This window comes from Acanthochromis polyacanthus, chromosome 14 (genome assembly GCF_021347895.1).
Source record: "Acanthochromis polyacanthus isolate Apoly-LR-REF ecotype Palm Island chromosome 14, KAUST_Apoly_ChrSc, whole genome shotgun sequence".
NCBI lineage: Eukaryota > Metazoa > Chordata > Actinopteri > Pomacentridae > Acanthochromis > Acanthochromis polyacanthus.
Genome location: NC_067126.1, coordinates 8,793,831 through 8,818,158, shown reverse-complemented (window position 1 = coordinate 8,818,158; position 24,328 = coordinate 8,793,831). Strand labels below are relative to the sequence as shown.

At 38.8% G+C, this 24,328-nt stretch overlaps 1 protein-coding gene across 12 annotated transcripts in view; it reads left to right on the top strand.

The window, feature by feature from the left end:
• caska (calcium/calmodulin-dependent serine protein kinase a) overlaps positions 1 to 24,328 on the top strand; it is a 219,882-nt gene that overhangs the window by 177,253 nt on the left and 18,301 nt on the right. For 10 of the 12 annotated variants that reach the window (XM_051958409.1, XM_022193185.2, XM_051958408.1 and 7 more), the window contains 6 exons: positions 399 to 479; positions 6,453 to 6,641; positions 6,767 to 6,845; positions 10,167 to 10,252; positions 10,855 to 10,923; positions 20,032 to 20,067. In XM_051958409.1, coding sequence (XP_051814369.1) covers positions 399 to 479; positions 6,453 to 6,641; positions 6,767 to 6,845; positions 10,167 to 10,252; positions 10,855 to 10,923; positions 20,032 to 20,067 — 540 coding nt within the window. Of the gene's footprint in view, positions 1 to 398; positions 480 to 6,452; positions 6,642 to 6,766; positions 6,846 to 10,166; positions 10,253 to 10,854; positions 10,924 to 14,624; positions 14,626 to 19,317; positions 19,386 to 20,031; positions 20,068 to 24,328 lie in introns of all 12 variants that reach the window. The other 2 variants (XM_051958414.1, XM_051958413.1) reach the window with 1 other exon arrangement.

The window sequence follows — 24,328 nt, the reverse complement described above, 5'->3', positions numbered from 1 at the left end:
ATGGTGGAGCAGAAGGTTCCTGATGCAACAAGTCAATGTGATTACTACAGTTTGGAGACAGTAAACAGCTGGATCTAAAAGCTGGCCAGGCGTACTTGATGCAAAGATCCTATCGCAGCTCCACAGTCCAGGTTTCAGTCCAGACACACACCCCCCCCCCCTCCGAGGCCTCACCTCCACAATGCCACATTCACCAGTCAGGCGCAACATAACTGGAGCCGACATCAAACCGAGTCGCGTCAAAAGGGCAGGAGGAGGAGCGAAGCCTCAACCGGACGCTCCGGAGTCGGCCTCAGTTTGGCCGCGGAGACGTAGGAGGAGGTTAGAGGTGGAGGCTGTCTGGTGGCTTTCTTCAACAGGTACGAAGCAAACAAACCGCTGTGTCTGTGTGTCCTCAGGTACTGGAAGAGATCTCCTGCTACCCAGAGAACCACGAAGCTAAAGAACTCAGACGGATACTGACCCAGCCTCATTTCATGGTGAGTCGAAAACACTTCAGCAAACACGCAGAGCTGCAGGCCTCGAATGTTTTCTGTCCTTAGAAAGTCTCCTGCCTTCCCTCAGCAGGAGCTTAGAATCGGTCAGAAACGGCTTCATTTCCTGCAACAGTTTGTCAGATTCCCGCTAATAACTCTGCAGATGGATGTTAATGTTTGACATTTCTTAATTTCAAGTATCCCAGCAACGTCTAGCTTCAGTTCTGCTCGAGTTGGTTGAAGATCTGATTTAATCCCGTCAAGGAAAAGTCCTTTTAGGGCTGTCAGCAGCGTCCCCCGCTAATCCCATCACATCAGCCGTTTCCATGTCTGATCAGTGGCCTGATCAATATCACACAGAAGGAGCGACAAAGAGAGGAGGAAACTGTATGAGAACGAAATGGTCAGAGTTAAAGGTCAGCAATCAGGATGAATGGGGGGTGAAGAGGGTGAGGAGGGAGGTCATCAAGGCGTGTCTGATGCGATGTGTTGTGTCGGGTCAGAGGCCCGGCGGCTTCATGGCGCTACGAGAGCGTAAGCCGACGTGTTCTGCATTCCAGCGAGTTCAAGTGCAGACGAGACGTTTTAGTTGCGGATCTGAGCAGGTTCAAGGAGCAACAGGTACTTTTTTAATCCTGTAGCAATATGAGAAAAGATAATTATTCCCTAGAAAAAAAAAGTTACAAAAGTGCTTTACTGATACATAGAAAGAACCACTATTTTCCTACTAATGTTGATATTTTTAGGATATTTTTTCTACGTATCTTTGGTTTTTTTTTCTACATATTTTTATAATTTTAGGACACATTTTTATCTCTATATTTGTATTTTTAGGACATTTTCCTACTTACATTTATATCTTTCTACATTTTTTCTACATATATTTTAGGGCATATTTTTCTACATAAATTTATAATTTTAGGACATATTTTTCTACTTTATTTCCTTATTGACGTATTTTTCTACTTATGTTTATTTTTTTATGTTATATTTTTATACATTTTGTCTACATATATTTATAATTTTGGTACATATTTTTCTCTCTCTCTCTCTCTCTCTCTCTATATATATATATATATATATATATATATATTAGGATTTTTAGGATGTATTTTTTAAAAATAGTTTAAGTATATTTGGATTTTTAGGACATATTTTTCTCCATAGCTTTATATTTTGAGAAAATATTTTTTGATGTATATATTTGTATTTTTAGGACATATTTTTCTATATTTATATTTTTAGGATGTATTTAACCACATACACAACAAAAATATAAACACAACACTTTTGTTTTTGTTCCTATTTTTTATGAGATGACCTCAAAGATCTAAAACTTTTTCCACATACACAATATCACCATTTCTCTCAAATATTGTTCACAAATCTGTCTAAATCTCTGACAGTGAGCACTTCTCCTTTGCTGAGATAATCCATCCCACCTCACAGGTGTGCCATATCAAGATGCTGATTAGACACCATGATTAGTGCACAGGTGTGCCTTAGACTGCCCACAATAAAAGGACACTCTGAAAGGTGCAGTTTATCACACAGCACAATGCCACAGATGTGGCAAGATTTGAAGGAGCGTGCAATTGGCATGCTGACAGCAGGAATGTCAACCAGAGCTGTTGCTCATGTATTGAATGTTCATTTCTCTACCATAAGCCGTCTCCAAAGACGTTTCAGAGAATTTGGCAGTACATCCAACCAGCCTCACAACCGCAGACCACGTGTAACCACACCAGCCCAGGACCTCCACATCCAGCATGTTCACCTCCAAGATGGTCTGAGACCAGCCACTCAGACAGCTGCTGAAACAATCGGTTTGAATAACCAAAGAATTTCTGCACAAACTGTCAGAAATCATCTCAGGAAAGCTCATCTGCATGCTCGTCGTCCTCATCGGGGTCTCCACCTGACTCCAGTTTGTCATTGTAACCGACTTGAGTGGGCAAATGCTCACATTGGGTGGCGTCTGGCACGTTGGAGAGGTGTTCTCTTCACGGATGAATCCCGGTTTGCACTGTTCAGGGCAGATGGCAGACAGCGTGTGTGGCGTCGTGTGGGTGAGCGGTTTTCTGATGTCAGTGTTGCGGATGGAGTGGCCCATGGTGGCGGTGGGGTTATGTATGGGCAGGCGTCTGTTATGGATGAAGAACACAGGTGCATTTTATTGATGGCATTTTGAATGCACAGAGATACCGTGATGAGATCCTGAGGCCCATTGTTGTGCCATACATCCAAGAACATCACCTCATGTTGCAGCAGGATAATGCATGGCCCCATGTTGCAAGGATCTGTACACAATTCTTGGAAGCTGAAAACGTCCCAGTTCTTGCATGGCCAACATACTCACCGGACATGTCTCCCATTGAGCATGTTTGGGATGCTCTGGATCGGCGTATACGACAGCATGTACCAGTTCCTGCCAATATATGCACCTTTCAGAGTGTCCTTTTATTGTGGGCAGTCTAAGGCACACCTGTGCACTAATCATGGTGTCTAATCAGCATCTTGATATGGCACACCTGTGAGGTGGGATGGATTATCTCAGCAAAGGAGAAGTGCTCACTATCACAGATTTAGACAGATTTGTGAACAATATTTGAGAGAAATGGTGATATTGTGTATGTGGAAAAAGTTTTAGATCTTTGAGTTCATTTCATAAAAAATGGGAGCAAAAACATAAGTGTTGCGTTTATATTTTTGTTTAGTGTACCTTAATAGTTTTAGGACATATTTTTCTACTTTATTTCCTTATTGACATTTGACATATTTCTTACTCATATTTTTAGGTGGATACTTTTCTTCTTAAATTCACATTTTTAGGTCACATTTTTCTACTTGTGTTTATCTTATATTTTTTTCTTCTGTTTACAATTCTAAGACTTTAAGTGGGAGCAATTTCCTGCTCCGAGATCAATCAAATATTTCAGATTGCTGCAAAGCGTTCCAGCTGTGTGCAGCAGAAAAGCTAGCAGCAGTTTTACAGATGTGTGAGACACGTGGGACATTCGCTGGAACAAGCTGAGTCATTTAACAGCACACCACTGAACTGTGACCTTTTGGGAGTTCACGCCACCAGAGTTTTCATATGAACTTCACTGATGAAAACGTAGGTGCTTTTTAAATTGCATTTTGCTAACTGCAGGTTGTTTTTTAGCCATTTCAGAGAGTTCAGCCCCTACAATCTACCCTGCATCTGTTTTCTGTCTTTCACTTCTGTTTTCTGGTGATATTTTTCACTTTCTCACACTGGGTCGCTCTAACTCAGCGAGGAGGCCTCCGTTAACCCTTCACCTCGTCCTCATTAGGACACAGTCGCACACACCGCCTCACCTTCCTGTACGTCCAGCAGCATCAAGCTCGCTTTGTGCGTGATGGGTTTTGACGTGGGAGTTAGAGAGGCTGAAGCCGCCTTCGTGTCTCTGCCTCTCTGATCCGTTCGCCTTCCTCTGGTTGGGAGAAGACAGTGACAGGTTTCCCTCCCTCTCTGAGGTTTGATTACTGTCCTCTGAAGTTCAGAGCGGTTTGTTAAAGTGCCACTCAGAAGCTTCTGTGGCTGTCAGCAGTCCAACGCTCTGCAGCTCCACCAGTCCAGACGCTTCAAGTCAAACACTCCAAAGGCACCTGTGGAACACGGAGGACACCTGGATGTACCAAAGAATCAGACGGAGGATTAGTAGAGTCCTGCTGCTCTGTAGCGACTGAACAACCAACCAACGATTTGTTTCTGTTCATGTCGAAAAGGACTGTGATGTTTTTCTCCTAAATTACAACTGTTTTGACGAGTCATCATGTTGTCCTCATTTACGGGCACCAAAAAATGCAGTTTCCTTGTCTGAAAAAAATCCCAAAATTCTGCAAAAAAAAATCTCCAAATTTCTGAAAATTTGCAAAACCTTCAGGAAGAAAATTCCAATAATGCCTTAAAAATTTCCTTAAAAGTTTTAGGGGATTATTTAAAAAAAAAAAATCCCCTAAATCTGTCAAGAAAATTCTTGTAAATATTTTCAAAAATTGAGTAAAAAATCTTCCAGAAAAAAACTAAAAATATTTAAATCAAATCAACTTTATTTATATGGCACTTTTCATACAATAGAGTAACACAAAGTGCCTCACAGAGGATAAAAACAAAAACAAAAACAACACAATACAAAACACTGTGAAAAACCCGAAACCTTCCACCCTCCAACAAATATACACACAGATACACAATCACATATACATTCACACACATACGTAGACATACGAACAGACATACATACCCACACACACAAACATACTGACATACACACACCCACATACACCATCAAGTGATTACATGTATATCAGTAAAACTTGTAATATTTTCTTTAAGAGCATTCACAAAAAAATCTACTATAATCCAGCGAAATTCGCTGGATTTTGGTTGATTTTTTTGTGAATGTTAGTCAAGAAACATTTTTAACATTTCTTTTCTTACACCAAAAAATGCTCGAAGATTTCCCAGAAATGTTGAAAATGTGGACATCAGAAGTTTAACTGTGAGTATATATATAGTTTTCCACATTTTCAAACTTTAAAATGGGTCAACTTTGACCCGCAGTACAACACGAGGGTTTAACATCTGAACCCCAAAAACCCACCAGCATATTCAAAAAGCATGTTATCTCTCAATACAAACCCACATTTTATGAGCAGGAAACTGTAAAAACAGAAAGAACCTCCAGATTTCCAACAGTCCTCGAACCCGTCATGTAGTTATGTCCTGAAATTTTACCACATTTGTCACTTTATTTTGCATGTTTCTTTTAAAATATGTGCTAAAATACCAATGACTTTGCACTTCCTGATGCAACAGAGAAACCACGACTCTCTCAGCTGTGACCAACAGTCAAGTGGTAGAGATTCAGTGACTATTCAACAAATAAGAGAACTGAGACGAAAATGAATCATACTTCATTAGAAAATAAATGCAGCATAGCTCAAAAAACAGTATACAGAGGAGTAAGTTGTTGGAGGATACGGTCAGCACGGCGAAACATCTTTGTAGTACCGAAAATGTAAATAATAAAATATCTACAGGATGTGGAGACCATTTTCTTCCCAGTGCTGGTTGGTCCAGTTGTCATAAATGCGTAATTAAAGAAACTTTTTAACAGTTTATTACTTATAACAATTTTATACTGCACAGGAGATATTTCTGAGTTTCTATGTTTGTGTTTTTTCAACATATTTTTCTATGTATATTCATATTTTTTGGACATTTTTCTATCCAAAAAAACCCTCGCAGACTCACTATTCTACATGAATGAGACAATAATGTCGAGCCTTTCGCTGTATACTGAAAGACAAACAGGGAGAACATGGAGAGATGTGGATTTGGAGAGTCCTACTGACAGAAAACTTTGATGTTAGAGAGGAGCAGTTAATTTTTCTGTCCAAAGATCTGCAGTGCAAAAAGATGTTTTTAGAGATTCATTTATAGTAGCCAGTGATGCTGACTAAAAACGTTTCTGTGCAACACTTTGGAGCTTCAAGCCAAACACTGAAATGATCCAAGATTCAACATGCAAGTCTGATTAAAGCTGCCTTCTGAAACCTTCACACTGCGTTTCAGAGAACAGATACGTAGTGTTGAGGTTCTGTTTCTAGATAATAAGACTGCAGCAACACTCCTTTAAGAATAGAGATGGTTTCTCTGGAGCTACACCTGCTGTCACTTAAGGAGTGAAAGGGCCTTTAGAATCTCCAAACCAGAAATATGATTGTTAAAAATTAAAGATATCGTTGAAAATCAAAATAGACCACGAATGGATTCTACCTGTTGCTTTTCTCTTGAACGTAGATGGCATTTTTTTGACTTTACGTCCACCTGCCACCTCATCCTTCAGCCTTACCGCCTACATTTTCACTCCAACTCTCCTTTATTTCTTGTGAAGCTGCTGTCTGACTCAGACCTCCTCTGCTCTCGTCTTTGTTGGTCCTCAGGCCCTGCTTCAGGCCCACGACGTGGTGGCCCACGAGGTTTACAGCGACGAGGCCCTGAGGGTGACCCCTCCGCCCACCTCGCCCTACCTGAACGGAGACTCTCCAGAGAGCGCCAACGGAGACATGGACCTGGAGAACGTCACCAGGGTCCGGCTGGTCCAGTTCCAGAAGAACACCGACGAGCCGATGGTACACGAACGCGGCACCAGTTTTAGCTTTACTTCTCTTTCTATATTACTGTTAAGTTCTTAAAGCGTCTGCTCTCCTCTCCTGGAGCTTTGGGCTGACTCCAGATCTGTGTTACCTCGCTGCAGGGCATCACGCTGAAGATGAACGACTCCAACCACTGCATCGTGGCCAGGATAATGCACGGGGGAATGATCCACAGACAAGGTAGAGTTTTATCCACTCACACCTGACACTGAAGCCCACACCTCCATAAAGGGCAGTTTATGAATTGCTTCCTACAAGGCCGAGTGAGTCAGAACGATCAGCCAACCACACAGGATCCGGCCTTGAGAGTCGTGCTCTGTAAAACCCGTGAAACAGTCACAGCCAGGAATTATGATTCCGTCTGATGTATATCTTCCCTCAGATTCACTGTTCTACACGTACTGATGGTGATACATAACTTTTCTGGATGTATTAACATTGTGTTTCTTAAAAAAATACAACTAATAATATTAAATACAGACCTGAAACAATACTAATAGCAGAAGAAATAGTCAATTTTTCATTTACCAGCTCCAGATTTACAGCTTTTGTCTGTTTTAAAATAACTGTAAAGTAAATATTTTGACTTCTAGTTACATTTCAAGCAGCACTTCAAGTAGCTCAAAGAAAAGCAAAGCCATAATCGAATAGTAATAAAAACAATTGATTAAATATGTATTTTTCGGTTTACATTGAGACTGTTAGATATAAGTCATTTCTGCACACAGGCTGTTGTTTTAGGTGGCATATTGCAAATATTTTATGACCTCGTCAGTTTTAGTGTGTTTTCGTGCTTCTGTGATTGTAGCTGCACTGCAATTTTGAGCAAACAATCAACAAAATATCTATTTAATCTTTCTTGTCAACCTGGGCCATGGTAATATGAGTATAAATGAGGGACATGTGCTTCTAAATATTTCTATTATTAATGGACAAGACTGGTTACATGCTGTGTCTATGATGCATCTAGTTGTAGCTACAGTCTGCTAACTGCTAACGTCCAGCTTTTGTAAACCAGCACGGCTGAAAGTGGGACAGGTCCGACCTGGTAAAACCATGTTTTGACCTGGAAAATGAAAATAAAAATGGTGTTGAGGCTGTTTAATAATAAACCGATATATAACCACGCAACTAGAGCGATGGGTAAACACGATCAGCTGTCAATCTGCAAAATGATTCAAACCTTATTTATCTGTAACTTTAATACGTGCAGAGTTGTTGGATCATGTGAAAGGTTTTTAATGCGATTTATATTGAAATGTTTTTAACCTTATCGATAAAATTGAACTGCATTTTGAGAGTTTTTTTTTTTCTATCTCTAAGACTTGCCGACTTGTCTAAATTTAAATTTCTGCTCAACTGACTTGGAAAAGTAGTCGTGAGGAACTTGAAAGAACCAAAACAAAACAAAATCTGTGTTTATGCATCAGGTCTGTGAGTGAACTAACTGTGAATCTGATCAGGTCATCAATAAATCGTCTGTAATCTATTTAAAGAGGATTTTATCTTTCCTGTCCTCCAATTCAAGTCTTTAGAAACATATATACAAAGTCATAATTTTATCATCTTCCTCCATTTTAATGAAATCTGAATTTTAATTTAAATGTCGCTGAGTTCTTTGTTTTGACTTTCCCTCATGCATTCTGCCAGTTTCTATTATCTAACGTGGAGTCTGAACGCTCCTCCTCCACAATTAATTTAAGTCTTTAGCAAGCCGAAGGTTTCAGATGTGTATAAACCAGCAGCACGGATGAAAACAAACTCAGAACAAACAACAGGTTGACAGCGCTCCTGCTCCGCCGTTTAATTGTGACGGCGGCGTCTCGTTAATTAACCCCCGGCCGATTTATCAAGCGCTAATTGGAAAACCGCCTTGATTACAAAAGGATCTCCACTGTAGCTGCGATCAGAAAAATGGCAGCTGAGGGCTATGAAATGTAGCGAGAGAAAAAAATCATCTCACATTTGGTCCTTTTTGTTGTGAAATAAACCTGATTTTTAATTGTTTTAAAACAATGGATGAAAATTTGCCTCTAAGTATTTAGCCCTCATGTCGTCCTGCGGGTCAAAATTGACCCGTTTTGAAGTTTAAAAATGTGGGGAAAATATATTTTCACAGTGAAACTTCTGATGTCCACATTTTCAGCATTTTTGGGAAAATTTTGAACTTTTTTTGTGGGAAAAAAGAAATGTAAAAAATGTTTTTTTTAAGAACATTCACATAAAAATCATCCAAAATCCAGCGAATTTCGCTGGATTTTGGATGATTTTTATGTGAATGTTCTTGAAGAAAATAGAAGTTTTTGTTTAAATGAGTGGATTGGGTTGTTGTAACTGACTACATTGTAAGGTAATATCAGTAGGATGCCATTGTTATGTTCTCTTGTCACTGAACCTACTCTGCTGCAAGTGCCAATACTTAATGGAGTTGTCAGTTGTTTTTTTTTTGTTGGTTTTTTTTTGTCTGTTCATTTGGGATATTTAACTTAATTATATGTCTATATCTATATCTATCTATATCTATATCTATATATATATATATATATATAATTTTTTATTTTTTTTTATTTTTTTTTATTTTAATAAGGTTCTCTGTCAGGGAATGCTTTGTTAAAAAAGAAATAATAATTTTGAAAACTAAATAAAAAGTTAAAAAAAAAGAAAATAGAAGTTTTTCCTGATACATATGGAATCACTTTAGATATTTTTAGGAATTTTTTAAAGATTTTTACTCATTTTTTGAAAATATTTGCAAGAATTTTCTTTTTTTAAAGTACAACTTCTCAGGGAAACTTTTAAGGAATTATTGGAATTTTCTTCCTGAAGGTTTTGCAAATTTTCAGAAATTTTGGGATTTTTTTCAGACAAGGAAACAATATTTTTTGGCGCCTGTAAATGAGAACAACAAGAGGGTTGATAAGCAAATCCAGAGGCACATGTGAGCGTTGATCAGAGCAGCAGAAGAAAAAGAAATATATTTATACTTTTCTGTAATTCAAAGGTTGTTCTTTTGGGTTGGTTTTGTGGTTTGGTAGGACTGGCTGCAGTCGTGTGAGCAAGATAAAAACGAAACTTCATAAATCCTGAAGGAAATTCTAGTGCAAAATGACGTAACATTAGAAATGCAGCACCTAAAAAGTAGAAAAGTAGTAATGTACAGCAAGGACATGACTGAAATTCCATAATGAAGCTAAAATAAGGCTGGAATAGAACAATAGAAAGTAACGCTGGTAGTTATACTGAGGTAGCATCACAAATGATCATGAAACTGAAATATTACATACTACAAACACTAATATTGCACAAACTGTTTAGAAGTAATGCTGCCAGTTCTGTTGAAGTGACTGTTTAGATCTATTTTGCTGAAGTTCTACACTTTGATGTCCACTGGTAGAACAACTTTTGTAGATAAAAGAAAATCTGTGTCTGCAACTGTATGAACGAAAGGTTGATAAGTACATGATTAATGCTAAAACTGGAGCTTTCCTGGTTTTCTTTCAGGAACGTTGCATGTTGGAGATGAAATCAGGGAGATCAACGGCATCAGTGTGGCCAACCAGACTGTGGAGCAGCTGCAGAAGATGCTGGTGAGGGTTTCTGGTTTTATTTGAGAGGAAGTTTAGATGTACAGGTAGAAGACATGCTGGTCAGTGCTCAACATGAAGATGGAAACACGATAAAACCAGTGTCTGCCCCGAGAAAAATGTTCTATAGTTTCCATCCCTGCATTCATTTCGACTCATTTTTTTCAAACTTCATCACAAAACAACTAGAAAGTGAAACAAGTGTAAAATTGTGTCTTTTTCTTCCAGATTTATGTTCAAGGAAATGAAAAAAATGACTGAACTGTGATTACTAATGTAGCTGGCTCAGTTTGACATCTGGATTTCTAACATTTTATTCATGTTTAAACACAACAAGAATGATCTGTATGTTTGTCAGAATCTTTTTAAAGTACAATGCCAAATACGCAATTATAAGATGTAACAGTTTGTGCGAGTGTCTGTGTGAAAAAAGTGGGACAGCATTTTCTTTTACAGATTAATTGTATCAGGTATTCTAGAAACAGCAGCATAGCAGATGTTGCACTGAAGTAATGACATAAGCAGTGAAAACATTATTTAATACACACTTTACTGTACCTCTGCAGTGCGTGTTAATCGTGATGTGTGTGTTTGTGTGTCCACAGAGGGAGATGCGAGGCAGCATCACCTTTAAAATAGTTCCCAGCTACCGGACACAGGGCTCCTCGTGTGAGGTAACACCTCCTCCTCCTCCTCCTCTTACTGCTGACTGTGAGCTCCTGATCTGGTTACTAACTGCTCGCCTGGTTACTGACGTGTGTGTGTGTGTGTGTGTGTAACCCAGGTGTGTGTTGTGTGTGAGTGAGTGGAGTGTGCTGTGTTTTGCTGGGGCTGGGTCTGATATTCAGCACACCAATTTCACAACCAAGATACCGGAACTTTCTCCCCCGTCCTCCCCTCTGGTCCGGGACCGAACCACACCTCTCTGTGTGATCCTGCTGCAGCCCACCACACAACACAACAAACACAGTAAACACCACACAACACAACAACACAACAAACACAGTAAACACCACACAACACAACAAACACAGTAAACACCACACAACACAACAACACAACAGACACAGTAAACACCACACAACACAACAAACACAGTAAACACCACACAACACAACAACACAACAAACACAGTAAACACCACACAACACAACAACACAACAAACACAGTAAACACCACACAACACGACAACACAACAGACACAGTAAACACCACACAACACGACAACACAACAGACACAGTAAACACAACACGACAACACAACAAACATAGTAAACACAACACGACAACACAACAAACACAGTAAACACCACACAACACGACAACACAACAGACACAGTAAACACCACACAACACGACAACACAACAAACACAGTAAACACAACACGACAACACAACAAACACAGTAAACACCACACAACACAACAACACAACAGACACAGTAAACACCACACAACACAACAAACACAGTAAACACCACACAACACAACAACACAACAAACACAGTAAACACCACACAACACAACAACACAACAGACACAGTAAACACCACACAACACAACAAACACAGTAAACACCACACAACACAACAACACAACAAACACAGTAAACACCACACAACACAACAACACAACAAACACAGTAAACACCACACAACACGACAACACAACAAACACAGTAAACACCACACAACACAACAACACAACAGACACAGTAAACACCACACAACACAACAACACAACAGACACAGTAAACACCACACAACACAACAAACACAGTAAACACCACACAACACAACAACACAACAAACACAGTAAACACCACACAACACAACAACACAACAGACACAGTAAACACCACACAACACAACAAACACAGTAAACACCACACAACACAACAACACAACAAACACAGTAAACACCACACAACACGACAACACAACAGACACAGTAAACACCACACAACACGACAACACAACAGACACAGTAAACACCACACAACACGACAACACAACAAACACAGTAAACACCACACAACACGACAACACAACAAACACAGTAAACACCACACAACACGACAACACAACAAACACAATAAATACCACACAACACGACAACACAACAAACACAGTAAACACCACACAACACGACAACACAACAGACACAGTAAACACCACACAACACAACAAACACAGTAAACACCACACAACACAACAACACAACAAACACAGTAAACACCACACAACACAACAAACACAGTAAACACCACACAACACGACAACACAACAAACACAATAAATACCACACAACACGACAACACAACAAACACAGTAAACACCACACAACACAACAAACACAGTAAACACCACACAACACGACAACACAACAAACACAGTAAACACCACACAACACAACAACACAACAAACACAGTAAACACCACACAACACGACAACACAACAGACACAGTAAACACCACACAACACGACAACACAACAGACACAGTAAACACCACACAACACGACAACACAACAAACACAATAAATACCACACAACACGACAGCACAACAGACACAGTAAACACCACACAACACGACAACACAACAAACACAGTAAACACCACACAACACGACAACACAACAAACACAATAAATACCACACAACACAACAACACAACAAACACAGTAAACACCACACAACACGACAACACAACAAACACAGTAAACACCACACAACACGACAACACAACAGACACAGTAAACACCACACAACACGACAACACAACAGACACAGTAAACACCACACAACACGACAACACAACAGACACAGTAAACACCACACAACACGACAACACAACAAACACAGTAAACACCACACAACACGACAACACAACAAACACAGTAAACACCACACAACACGACAACACAACAGACACAGTAAACACCACACAACACGACAACACAACAAACACAGTAAACACCACACAACACGACAACACAACAGACACAGTAAACACCACACAACACGACAACACAACAGACACAGTAAACACCACACAACACGACAACACAACAGACACAGTAAACACCACACAACACGACAACACAACAAACACAGTAAACACAACACGACAACACAACAAACACAGTAAACACCACACAACACGACAACACAACAGACACAGTAAACACCACACAACACGACAACACAACAAACACAGTAAACACCACACAACACGACAACACAACAAACACAGTAAACACCACACAACACGACAACACAACAGACACAGTAAACAACACACAACACGACAACACAACAAACAACACACAACACGACAACACAACAGATACAGTAAACACCACACAACAACACAACAAACACAGTAAACACCACACAACACAACAAGACAACAAACAGTAAATACCACACAACACAACAAGACAACAAACACAATAAATACCACACAACACAACAACACAACAAACACAGTAAATACCATACAACACAAAGACAGTAAACACCACAAACACAATAAACACCACAGCAAACACAATCAAACCAACCAACACCACAACCAAAACAAACACGATAAATTCCATAAACACAACAAACACAACAAGCACCATAAACACAACAACACAACAAACACCATAAACACAACAAGCACCATAAACACAACAACACAACAAACACCATAAACACAACAAACACCATAAACACAACAACACAAAAAGCACCATAAACACAACACAACAAACACCATAAACACAACAACACAACAAGCACCATTAACACAACAACACAACAAGCACCATAAACACAACAACACAACAAGCACCATTAACACAACAACACAACAAGCACCATAAACACAACACAACAAGCACCATAAACACAACAACACAACAAGCACCATTAACACAACAACACAACAAGCACCATAAACACAACAACACAACAAGCACCATTAACACAACAACACAACAAACACCATAAACACAACAACACAACAAGCACCATTAACACAACAACACAAGCACCATAAACACAACAACACAAGCACCATAAACACCATAAACACCACAAACACAACAAACACCATAAACACAACAAACGCCATAAACACAACACAACACACATCACAGCCAACACAATCAAACCAGCCAACACCACAACCAAAACAAACACAACACAATAAACACCAAACATTACAACAAACACAATAACACAACAAAACAACAATCACAACAAACACAAAGAGGACCACAAACACAATCAACACCACAACCACTGCACACAGACACACTCCAGGTGTGGACAGAATAACAGGAACTCCTCGCTGAACGTCAGCATCCAGCTGAGCTCCACTGGAAGAGTTTCAGGAGCGTCTATTACATTTCTTCAGTCTTACATGATTTTAAATAAACATTTGCAGTTTGTTTAGAAGCTGCAGACAGAGAACTGATCACAGGAATCAGCATTAGAGGCAGAAAATGGATCAATATCAACCTAAAGAGCCCACTGACTGCTTTCAGGCTTTCCTGTTTCTTCCACTGTTAAAGACCTGCAAAGTCCACACCAAAGTCGCTTCTTTGCCACGGAAAAACTCCTCATGAGCACATTTAGGCGCCCTCAGACTTAGAATAATCAGTGCTCCTTCTACAGCTATACTCCTTTATTTATAGATTTGAGGTTACAGTATTTTACCAATATTGCTTTGTTTTCGCTCTGCTAACTGACCATCTTTTTTCTTCTTTTTTTTAAAGAGACAGAAACAAAAAGAGAGGAAGGTGCTGCAGTTTGTGAAAAAATAATTTGTCTTTGGAACATTAAAGCATGCAAACAAATTCCCGAAAAATACAATTACAAACCTGTAAATTTGTATCTTAATTTGAAACTCTGACATCAGCAGGGTGTTGTCCGTCTCACTGCATGTAATAATAATAATAACTTTATTTGTGCTGCATCAAAACAGAAACAAATGTCCAGTTAGATCTGTGTCTTTTATCTGTGTTTCCTCTGTACGGTGACCTTGAGTGTTTTGAAAGGAGCCTATAAATAAAATGTATTATTATTATTATTATTATTATTATTGTTATTATTATTATTATTATTATTATTATTATTAGATGACCGTCCAGTAAAAATGATGAGGACTGGCGTTATAAAAGTAAACTAGCAAGACTAAACATCACAGCTGATGTATTATATATGGTGTGATTTTACCTTAATAATTTACATATTAGAGATAAACCCTTCAGAACTTACATAAAATACTACTTAACTTGACTATAATGTATATTAAGCTGAGACCCTACAGTATTATTAATTATGAAGAATGATGTAACTACTGTAATAATGAAGTTGTTTGAGAGTTCAGGCAGCAGTGTGCGAATCTGAGTAATAATTTCACTACAAATTCGTTAATTTGCTTTTCTTTGGTCTGTTTGCTTCTTCAGTCTGAACTCTTCCAAAGATTGTTTACGGATGTACGAAGCGTCACTCTTGAGTGTTTCTGGAGTCCCAGCGTCTCTTTCTCCCCGTTTAACTTCCGTTAACGTTGTATTAATAATTTCAGCTGAAAGAAAGAAGCAGAGCGTCTCCACCAAGTAGCCGCTGAAAAATTAAGTTTGTCAAATTCAGAGGCTGCAGCTTTCAGATGCGTTTAATCAGCGTGTAGGTAAATATGGAATGGGATCCGAGGAAAGTTGATGGAGACATTCGTAATGACAACTCACGGCGCCTCTGGCTGTCTCTGTCATCACTCATTCTAAATGTCAGCACAGCCGATCTCAGAGCACAGCTGCTGCCATTTGTCAGTCGATGTAGTGATCACTGCTGGTTAACACGGTCCTGATCACGTTCCACACAATTCTGACTGGAAAACAGGGAAATGACAACAATAAACGGTGAATTCAGCTGCATTTTCACACTGATATTTAATTTGAGATATTTTTTTAAATGAATCTTCCCTTCAACATTCATTGTGATAGATTTTAAACCATCAAAGTGTGGTTATCACACCATGAATCCATAAAACCACTGACACGACACTTCAAACTCAGAAACACATAAATCCTAACTGCAGCCTTTGCAATTTCTTAATTGCATTGTTTCAAATCGCAGTTTTAATCTGAAACTGATGTTCAGTTCTGATGAGCCGTCTCTCCCAATTTCAAAGAGTAAAGAACAGTTTTGCTGTATTAAATGGAGCCTTTACATTTAATATTAATTGTTACTAAATGCAGAAATTTGTGCTTATTCTTCTGTGAATTTGACGCTTCAGGGAGGCAGAAATAGACCAGATGTGTGACCGAGCTTTAACAGGATGCTGACAAGATACAATTCAGCACATCCAGCAGATTTAATTAATGTAGCAGAAAAAACTCTCAGAAATCACAAAGACATAAAGTATAAGAAGCATCTGTCAAGCTGAAACAAATCCTTCAATACTTTCAATTTAAGCAAAGGATGAGATGACTGTGTGCAAACTCACATTTATTAATAATCATCAGCTACAAACTGTTTAAGCGTTTTTTTTATATCTCTAAAATCAAGAGTAAACTAGTCAGTCAGGAGGTGTTTCTGCTGCACATTTCGCTCCACGTTTTCCTCCCTTTTACTAAAAGAAACAAGAAAACCAACCTCCCAGGAGCAAACTAAGACGGCCCTGCTTGGCTCTTTCAGTAATCAACCATTGGCTATTTTTCAGGGGTGCTGTGCTGCATCCCGGACTGAATGCCACCTAATACGATGGTGATTGGTTCAAACAAACACAAACAAGTCAAAGCACTTTATTCCCCCTATAAAATAATGATCAGGTGCAGTCAGCCCATTCTTCAGCCCTGACACAGAACTATCTCGATATGCCAAGCTAGTCTGAAGTTACGTCTAGCTTTAGAAATACCAGATCAGTCTGGTTCCACAAGACGAAACTGCAAATAATGTGTACAAGGAAGCAACTAATAAACAACTAAATAAATAAATACCATAAAAATACAATAGGTCAAACAAATAAATGATCGTGAGAAATAAAAACCAGCCAGGCATAAAAGTTTCTCTGAACCAAGATAATAAAAAAAGAAACGTGCTCAGCGAAATGAGAATTTACAGCAGTATTGGGTTTTGTTTGTTTTTTTAAGGTGTTTCTGCTATTTTGTCCACCCCTAGTTTAAACAGATGCTGATACATGTCACTCACTGACACTCATACAGAAAAATCTGCAAATATTTCACAGAAACACTTCCTGGCTCGATCACACGGATAAACGTGGACGACCAAAAGACCTGAAATGATGTCATGTAGTTTGTGTTCTCCCTCAGTACCGACTGACAGGATGCTCTGCTTGTTCACGTGGTGCAGGAAATACTAAAAAGTCTGAAAAGAGGTCAACAAAGTGAGTCTGTGTATAAATGACTGCACAAAAAGTCACTAGATAAAGAGGGAAAAGATCTGTTTTCAATGTTTTATTTTTATTGTTTTAAAGTGGAAAGAAAAAGAAATGTAGAGAAATAGCTGTTTTCTTTAATAATAGTAAAATATTTTATTTTAAAGGCCAGACATACTTATGTAGTGAGAAGTTCTATTCTATTCTATTCTAATCTATTATATTATATTATATTATATTATAGAATCACCCGATTGCAATAATGTTCACTATTTACGCGTTTTTGCCACAAAGGTACCTGAACTTGTCAAACAATCACATTTTGATGAACATATTTCACATTAATGTCATGGATTTAGGTGCAAAAGTACTAAAAAAAATACTAAAGCACAGCCAAAAAGAGGCCTAATAATCAGGAGATTTGTTGGATTTGCAGAAAAAAAACGTTTAAAAAATGCATGAAATAAACTTTGTCATTTGCAATTATTTATATGACAGGTAATCAAAGACTAAAATTATTAATAATATAAAATATATGTATTTACTGAAAATGTGACGATCTTTGACTTTGACCTTTGTATCTTTTTATGACCTTATTAAAAATACAATATATATATATATTACATCTATATTTTATTATTATTATTTCAGTTGGTCAGAGGAATTTATACCATATATACATGTTTAGTTTTTTTTCCTTAAATATTTAACCCTCTGAGCTTCAAGCAGATGCTGGACATCTGACTGTGACTGAACTTCATAATTAAATTATTTTTCCAGTGGAGGAAAAATCCAAGAAGCAAATACAGAATAACATCCATTGAAACCAGTTCATAAACTAAAGCAGTACAAATGTCCTAAATGTTAAAGGAAGCCGTTGTAGGGCTAAGTGGACTACAAGAACCAACACTGTAGATCTAAAAGGCCTTTAAGGACAGAAGACTTTACTCATACAGTCTGGCACCTGACCATGGAAACCTGATATGTAATTAGATTATTTTAGGATGGATTTAAAAAGACACCAGGGCATGAGAGCCTAAACTTGGTACGATGTGGTTGGTTTGGTCGTCTTTATTTAGGCTCCTTTATGTTGAAAAGTAAAACATGCAAACCACAACTCTGCTTTGATTTGGCTCACAAAGGACGAGTAAATATAACCACATAGCTCACAAACTTACATTTTTCAATCATCTTCTCAACACTTTAAAGTCAGTAACTTATTTTAAAGCTGTCTTTACTCATTGTTCCTGCTTATTACTTACATTTATCTCTGGCAGAAACTTCATGTTTCAGTTCTCATTTGCTCCATTTTCTTTAGATTCTTACAGTTAAACTAATAACAGGTTTCTTTAAGTCTGATTCCAGCTCTTTTGGTCGTCCAGCGCTCTCCGGCTGAGACAGTTAGTCTTTACGGTCCGTTAGTGATGACCTCATGCTCTGAGCTGCTCAGATCCTGTTAGCGTAGCGCCCCCCTGTGGCGATGTGAGGACGTGCAGGCTGGAGTCCTGCTGCCGATGTCGTCTCCATGTCTTGTTGACGCATTTCATTACGTCAGCGCTGCGGTGGGTCTCTGTTGTGTTCTGCAAACACACCCCCTCCATCCACAGGTGTGTGTGTGTGTGAGTGTGTGTTTGGTGTGTGTGCTGGTTGTGCGCTGCTGACCTGTGTGTCTTATTTCAGAAGAGTCCCCCACCACCTCCAGGCAGTCCCCTGCTAACGGCCACTCCAGCATTAACAGTTCTATCTTGGTAAGGACCCCAGAAACCCCCCAACCACAGACCCACAACACTTTGTCTCCTCTCCGCCCTCCGGTGCGTCTCCCGTGTCGTGGTGCTTTCACATGACGTCCCTCCATCCTCAGTTGTGTTTGATCATTGAGTCAGTAGGACTAGCAGTAGGCGGGTCGCGCCGCAGGTTGATCATCCCCCGTTCATCTGTTTGAGCCGAAGGCCCCCGTGTCCGATATCTCAGTTAACAAATTGGTGTGCCTCTTACCGCTGCTGCGTGCTGAGCCTCGATGCTGCCACGATGCCCGGCCTCGAGTGGCCGTGATGCTGCAGGGGATGCACTCAGTGCTCCGGCTCTGCATCACAGTAAAGCTCAGCAGGTTGTGCGGCTCCTTTGTTTCCCGCCGAGGCTCCAGACAGACACTGTGGTCGTGCTGATGCTGCAGCTGCTTCGCTTGCTCTGTGCTTGCTTGGTTGCTCCACAGCCAGATGTGCTTTAACAGATGAGATCTCCACTTGCTTCTCTCATCTTCTGTCTTTTTTTTTTTCTCACCAGCTGTAGTTAGACCGCAAAGAAATGTGCATGCCAAAGTTTCGTGTGCTTCGTGTTTTGGTTTGTATCTTGCTTAACCGTGTTTTTCTGTCATCCGTGGTTTGCCCCCCACAGGACCTGCCATCCACCATCCAGCCTAAAGGTCGACAGGTAACTAAGGCTCACCTCTATTCACTAGCTCCTTATACAACGCTTGCATCCCTCCCTGTACACTAAAGTGTGTGTCCCAGTTTCCCCACAAACCTTTTATCTGCTTCACAAACCTCATTAGTTTAATATAAAATTATTAAACCCTCTGAAATCTGTAGAAGTTTTAAAAATTGACTAAATTAAACCATTTCTCAGAGCTACGAACTGGAACAACAAAAAGAATCTGACGATTTTCAACTTCTGACAACGCTTGAACGCATCACGTGTGATTGGGAAAAATAACCAAATCTATGCTAAAAATTATGACATTTCATTGGAGTCACTATAATCTGCATGTTTCTTTTTTTAAATGGCAAAAAATACCATTTCCATTTGCATGGAATGGAATCTGTAAAAAATAAAATAAAACAAATAATTGTGAGACCTGGCTCAGAAACAGTAAACAGAGGAGCAAGTTGTTCAGAAAACATCTTTTTACAGTTGGTGATCAGTGTGAGAAAGTTTATAGAGGTTGTAGAAATAGTAAAATATCTATAATGTGTATTGTCACCATTTTTACCAAGTTTTTTTCCACTTTAGTAAAGTATATAAATAAAGATTTTTTTCTGATTTAAGGCTTTATAATTCTGCTACTCTGCACAAAAGAGTAGTGTGAAAAATCTAATGCTTTAAGGGATTTTTTTTGTAAAAAATGTAATAAAATTTCACTGTATTTGTGTTATTATTCCAAGACTTTTCTAAATTCTGTCTCCTAGTCGTGGATGTTCTGTTTCCATAGAGGTGCAGGACTTTATATTGCAGTTTAAAATGAGTCCACAGTGAGGAGCAAACAATAATAATAATAATTTCTTGATCCAAAGTTTGATGCATCTTATTCCTGTATGGTCCAAAAACTATAAAAAATTACCTCAGTGAGCCACATAGTTGAACTGGATGTTTCTCATAACAGTGATTCATAATTCATGCTCTACTCCTCTTGTAAATACAACTCACTGTCTGCATGTATTTGGCAAGTCAGTTCAATGTTTGAGGTTAAATTGATGTCAAATATCAAGGATTTATAATGGACACAAACATGTCAGATTCATAAGTAAAGTTTCGTCTCTGCTGCACAGCTTTTTTTACACTTTGTTCTTATTCCGTCTGTCTCACTGTTAAATCAATGTCACTACCGTTCAAAAGTCTGGGATCACCTAGAAATGTCAAATAGAAATGTTTTTTGTCATTGAAGAAAACAGTACATTAATGAGAAATATAGTCTAGACATTGTTAATGTGCTAAATGACTATTCTAGATGGGGTTTTTAATGGAATATCTCCATAGGGGTACAGAGGAACATTTCCAGCATCCATCACTCCTGTGTTCTAATGCTACATTGTGTTAGCTAATGGTGTTGAAAGGCTCATTGATGACTAGAAAACCCTTCTGCAGTTATGTTAGCACATGGATAAAAGTGTGAGTTTTCATGCAAAATGTGAAATCGTCTGGATGACCCCAAACTTTTGAATGATAGTGTATAAACAAATCCTTAAGTACAGAATAAAATGTCAAAACATCATCCTCACTGCAACATCCTGAAAAAATAGAATTATCAACATAAGTTAAAAATGATTCATATTCTTGCAAGTTTTACAGCTAGGGAAGATCAGGGCTGTGTTTGTGCTGCTGGAGCATTCGATCAGTCTGCTTTTACAGTAAAAGCAGCAGGAAGTGGAATTCTATAGCCGCTAATAATAGAGACTCAGGAAGCTTTAGAACCAGCCTCCAGCTCAGGTGTCAGCGCCAATGATCGGCTTGTATTTATTGCACTTATCGTATTTATTATCCCACACTGATGGACTGCTGTGTTGTGTTGTGTAGCGTATTTCTGTGGTTGTGTTTCTTCTGCCCGCTCACAGAGAATAGATGTAAAGTAGCCGCCGGCTCACTCCGCCTGCAATTACTTTTAATCGTGTCCCTGTAAAAAATAACCAATAAAATAAATCACTTTCAGCCTTCAACACTTTACAGAAACGAGTCTCCGGACAGCGTTACAGTGATCGATGTTATTGGTCTCTTTCTAAATAAACCACAGGGCCGGTGTTTTCAGAAACACGTCACCCAGAGCAGCTCCACAGCTCAGAAGAACAATCAGGCTTTGTCCATGCGATCAGCTTACTGCTGTTTTTTCTTCACTGTAAGATGCATAAAACACTAAAAAGTTCTGGTCCCAGGCCAGAACGCATTACATTTAATTCTATAATGTCCAGCAGAACGGACTGCAGCTGCTCAGCGTTTATCAGAGCAAAGAGAGGAGCAGACACAATGCATCTGGATTCAAAGTAAGCTTTGTTTTGAGGGTGTTTGGGGAAATTAGATTGTATTGATTTGGAGAACATGATGCTTCCATTCGAGTCCGAGAGGAAAACAGTTCGAATCATCAGTCTGTGTATTTCTATTTGGTGGAGGAAGCCAGAGATCCAGACGAATGCACGTCTTAGTGATCCTTCGTCTGCACTCTAACGCCCCTTTTAGAACACAAACATCACACTGCAGTGGTCACTGATGCTGGACTTCTGATGTAAACATCTTCACAAGTCCAGGATTTGACAAACGGAAACCAGGCCACAGTAAGATTTTGACCGAAAAATGATACAAGAACAGGTTCAAGCCTTTAAAATTTTAATCTATTTTAATCTATTCAATAATCTATGCAGCTCTAAAATGTGGTCGGCCTAAAGCGCTCAAACACCACGTCCTGCTGCAGTAATGATAAACGTGATCAGAGTTTATAGGTTGTACTTTTTGGTTAATTGCAAAAAATTAAATGAAGTTCCAAGTTCAAATCCTAAAATTCTGCCTCACCAAATGTCCAAAATTCAAAGATATTAAAGTAAGAACAATATGCAACATAGAAAAGTGGCAAATAGAAGCTGATACCAAGGAGTATTTGGCATTTTTGGCCACATAAATGATCGTTTTAGTTTTATACTTGTTTGCTAAATGCACTGAGGTGATAAATCACACAACATGCTTTATTAAGAAAAGTGTTCAGCAATTTCTCTTAAATGCATCAAATGCAAACAGACATAAAAGCATATAATGAAAATGCAAAGTTTAGATCCAGAGCAGCCACTGAGTCTTAACCAGAACCAGCCCTTCAAGCAGCTCCAGATTTGACATGTTTTCTTAATTCATATGCATCAGAACAAGATGACTCCTTTGTCCTTCAGTGTCTTTCATTTATGCGTGTAAATTTCAACATGATAAATTAGTAAATACACTGAAGTGGTTAAATTCAAATAATTAAAAGTAGGTCACTATAATTAGCCGTGATTATTGTTATCGACTGAAATAAAACATTTATTTCTGATAAATATTTCAGCTTTAATGCACAGCCCCAGTGTTAAATATGCCACCACAATTTCCTAAAAGTCACTGCAACAGAACAGGAAACAGCTTTGACTCCATTCGATCAGATATTAATGGATCCAGACTGTTGGAGAACCCATAAGGACCTGCTTTGTTCTTCCAGTGACATTAATCTAACACGCCGTAGACTGAGCCAGTATCTCACTACCTTCCGTTAACTGAACTGACGGTAACAATGGCACAGGCATTGTTGAACCTGCAGAGACACAAACCGCCAGTCACACGTAGCTTTATACTGCAGTAACGTCTGAAGACATGAAGCATCTACGTAAAACAAACTAAAAAGTGTTAACAACCTCCCTTAACAGTCATTTCATCAGTGTTGTTGTGTGTGTTCACCTTCCTGACATTCATTAATTCATTCCCTCTGAGAAAATCCGTCCATGCCCTCTCACTCTGTCACTGCCGGGTCATTCCATCTCAAATCCTCACATTTATAGAACAATTTCTCCTCAACCCCTCTCTGATTTCAACAATTTTACAGCATAAAATATAAATACTTATGAAGACACTTGTCCAATTTATAGATTGACTTTCATAGATTTTTTTTTAACTGCCTGTCCACCCATTTTCAGTAGGTTTCTTCACTTTCAAATCTGAAGTTACGTTTGAACAATATCTGAGTAACCAATGAAGATAAAAGCCTGAAAGTTTGTTATTTCTCATCATATCATTGATTCAGAATCTGCAGTATTGGACAAGTAGATCAAATAATCTGAATATGTGTGAAGAAACATGAAAAACATCAAAGGTGTCATGAGAAGTCCCATCTTTGAGCACACATTAGCAAAAAAAGGAAAAATGTACAAGACAACTCGTGATATGTAGCCGCATGCCGCAAAAATACAAA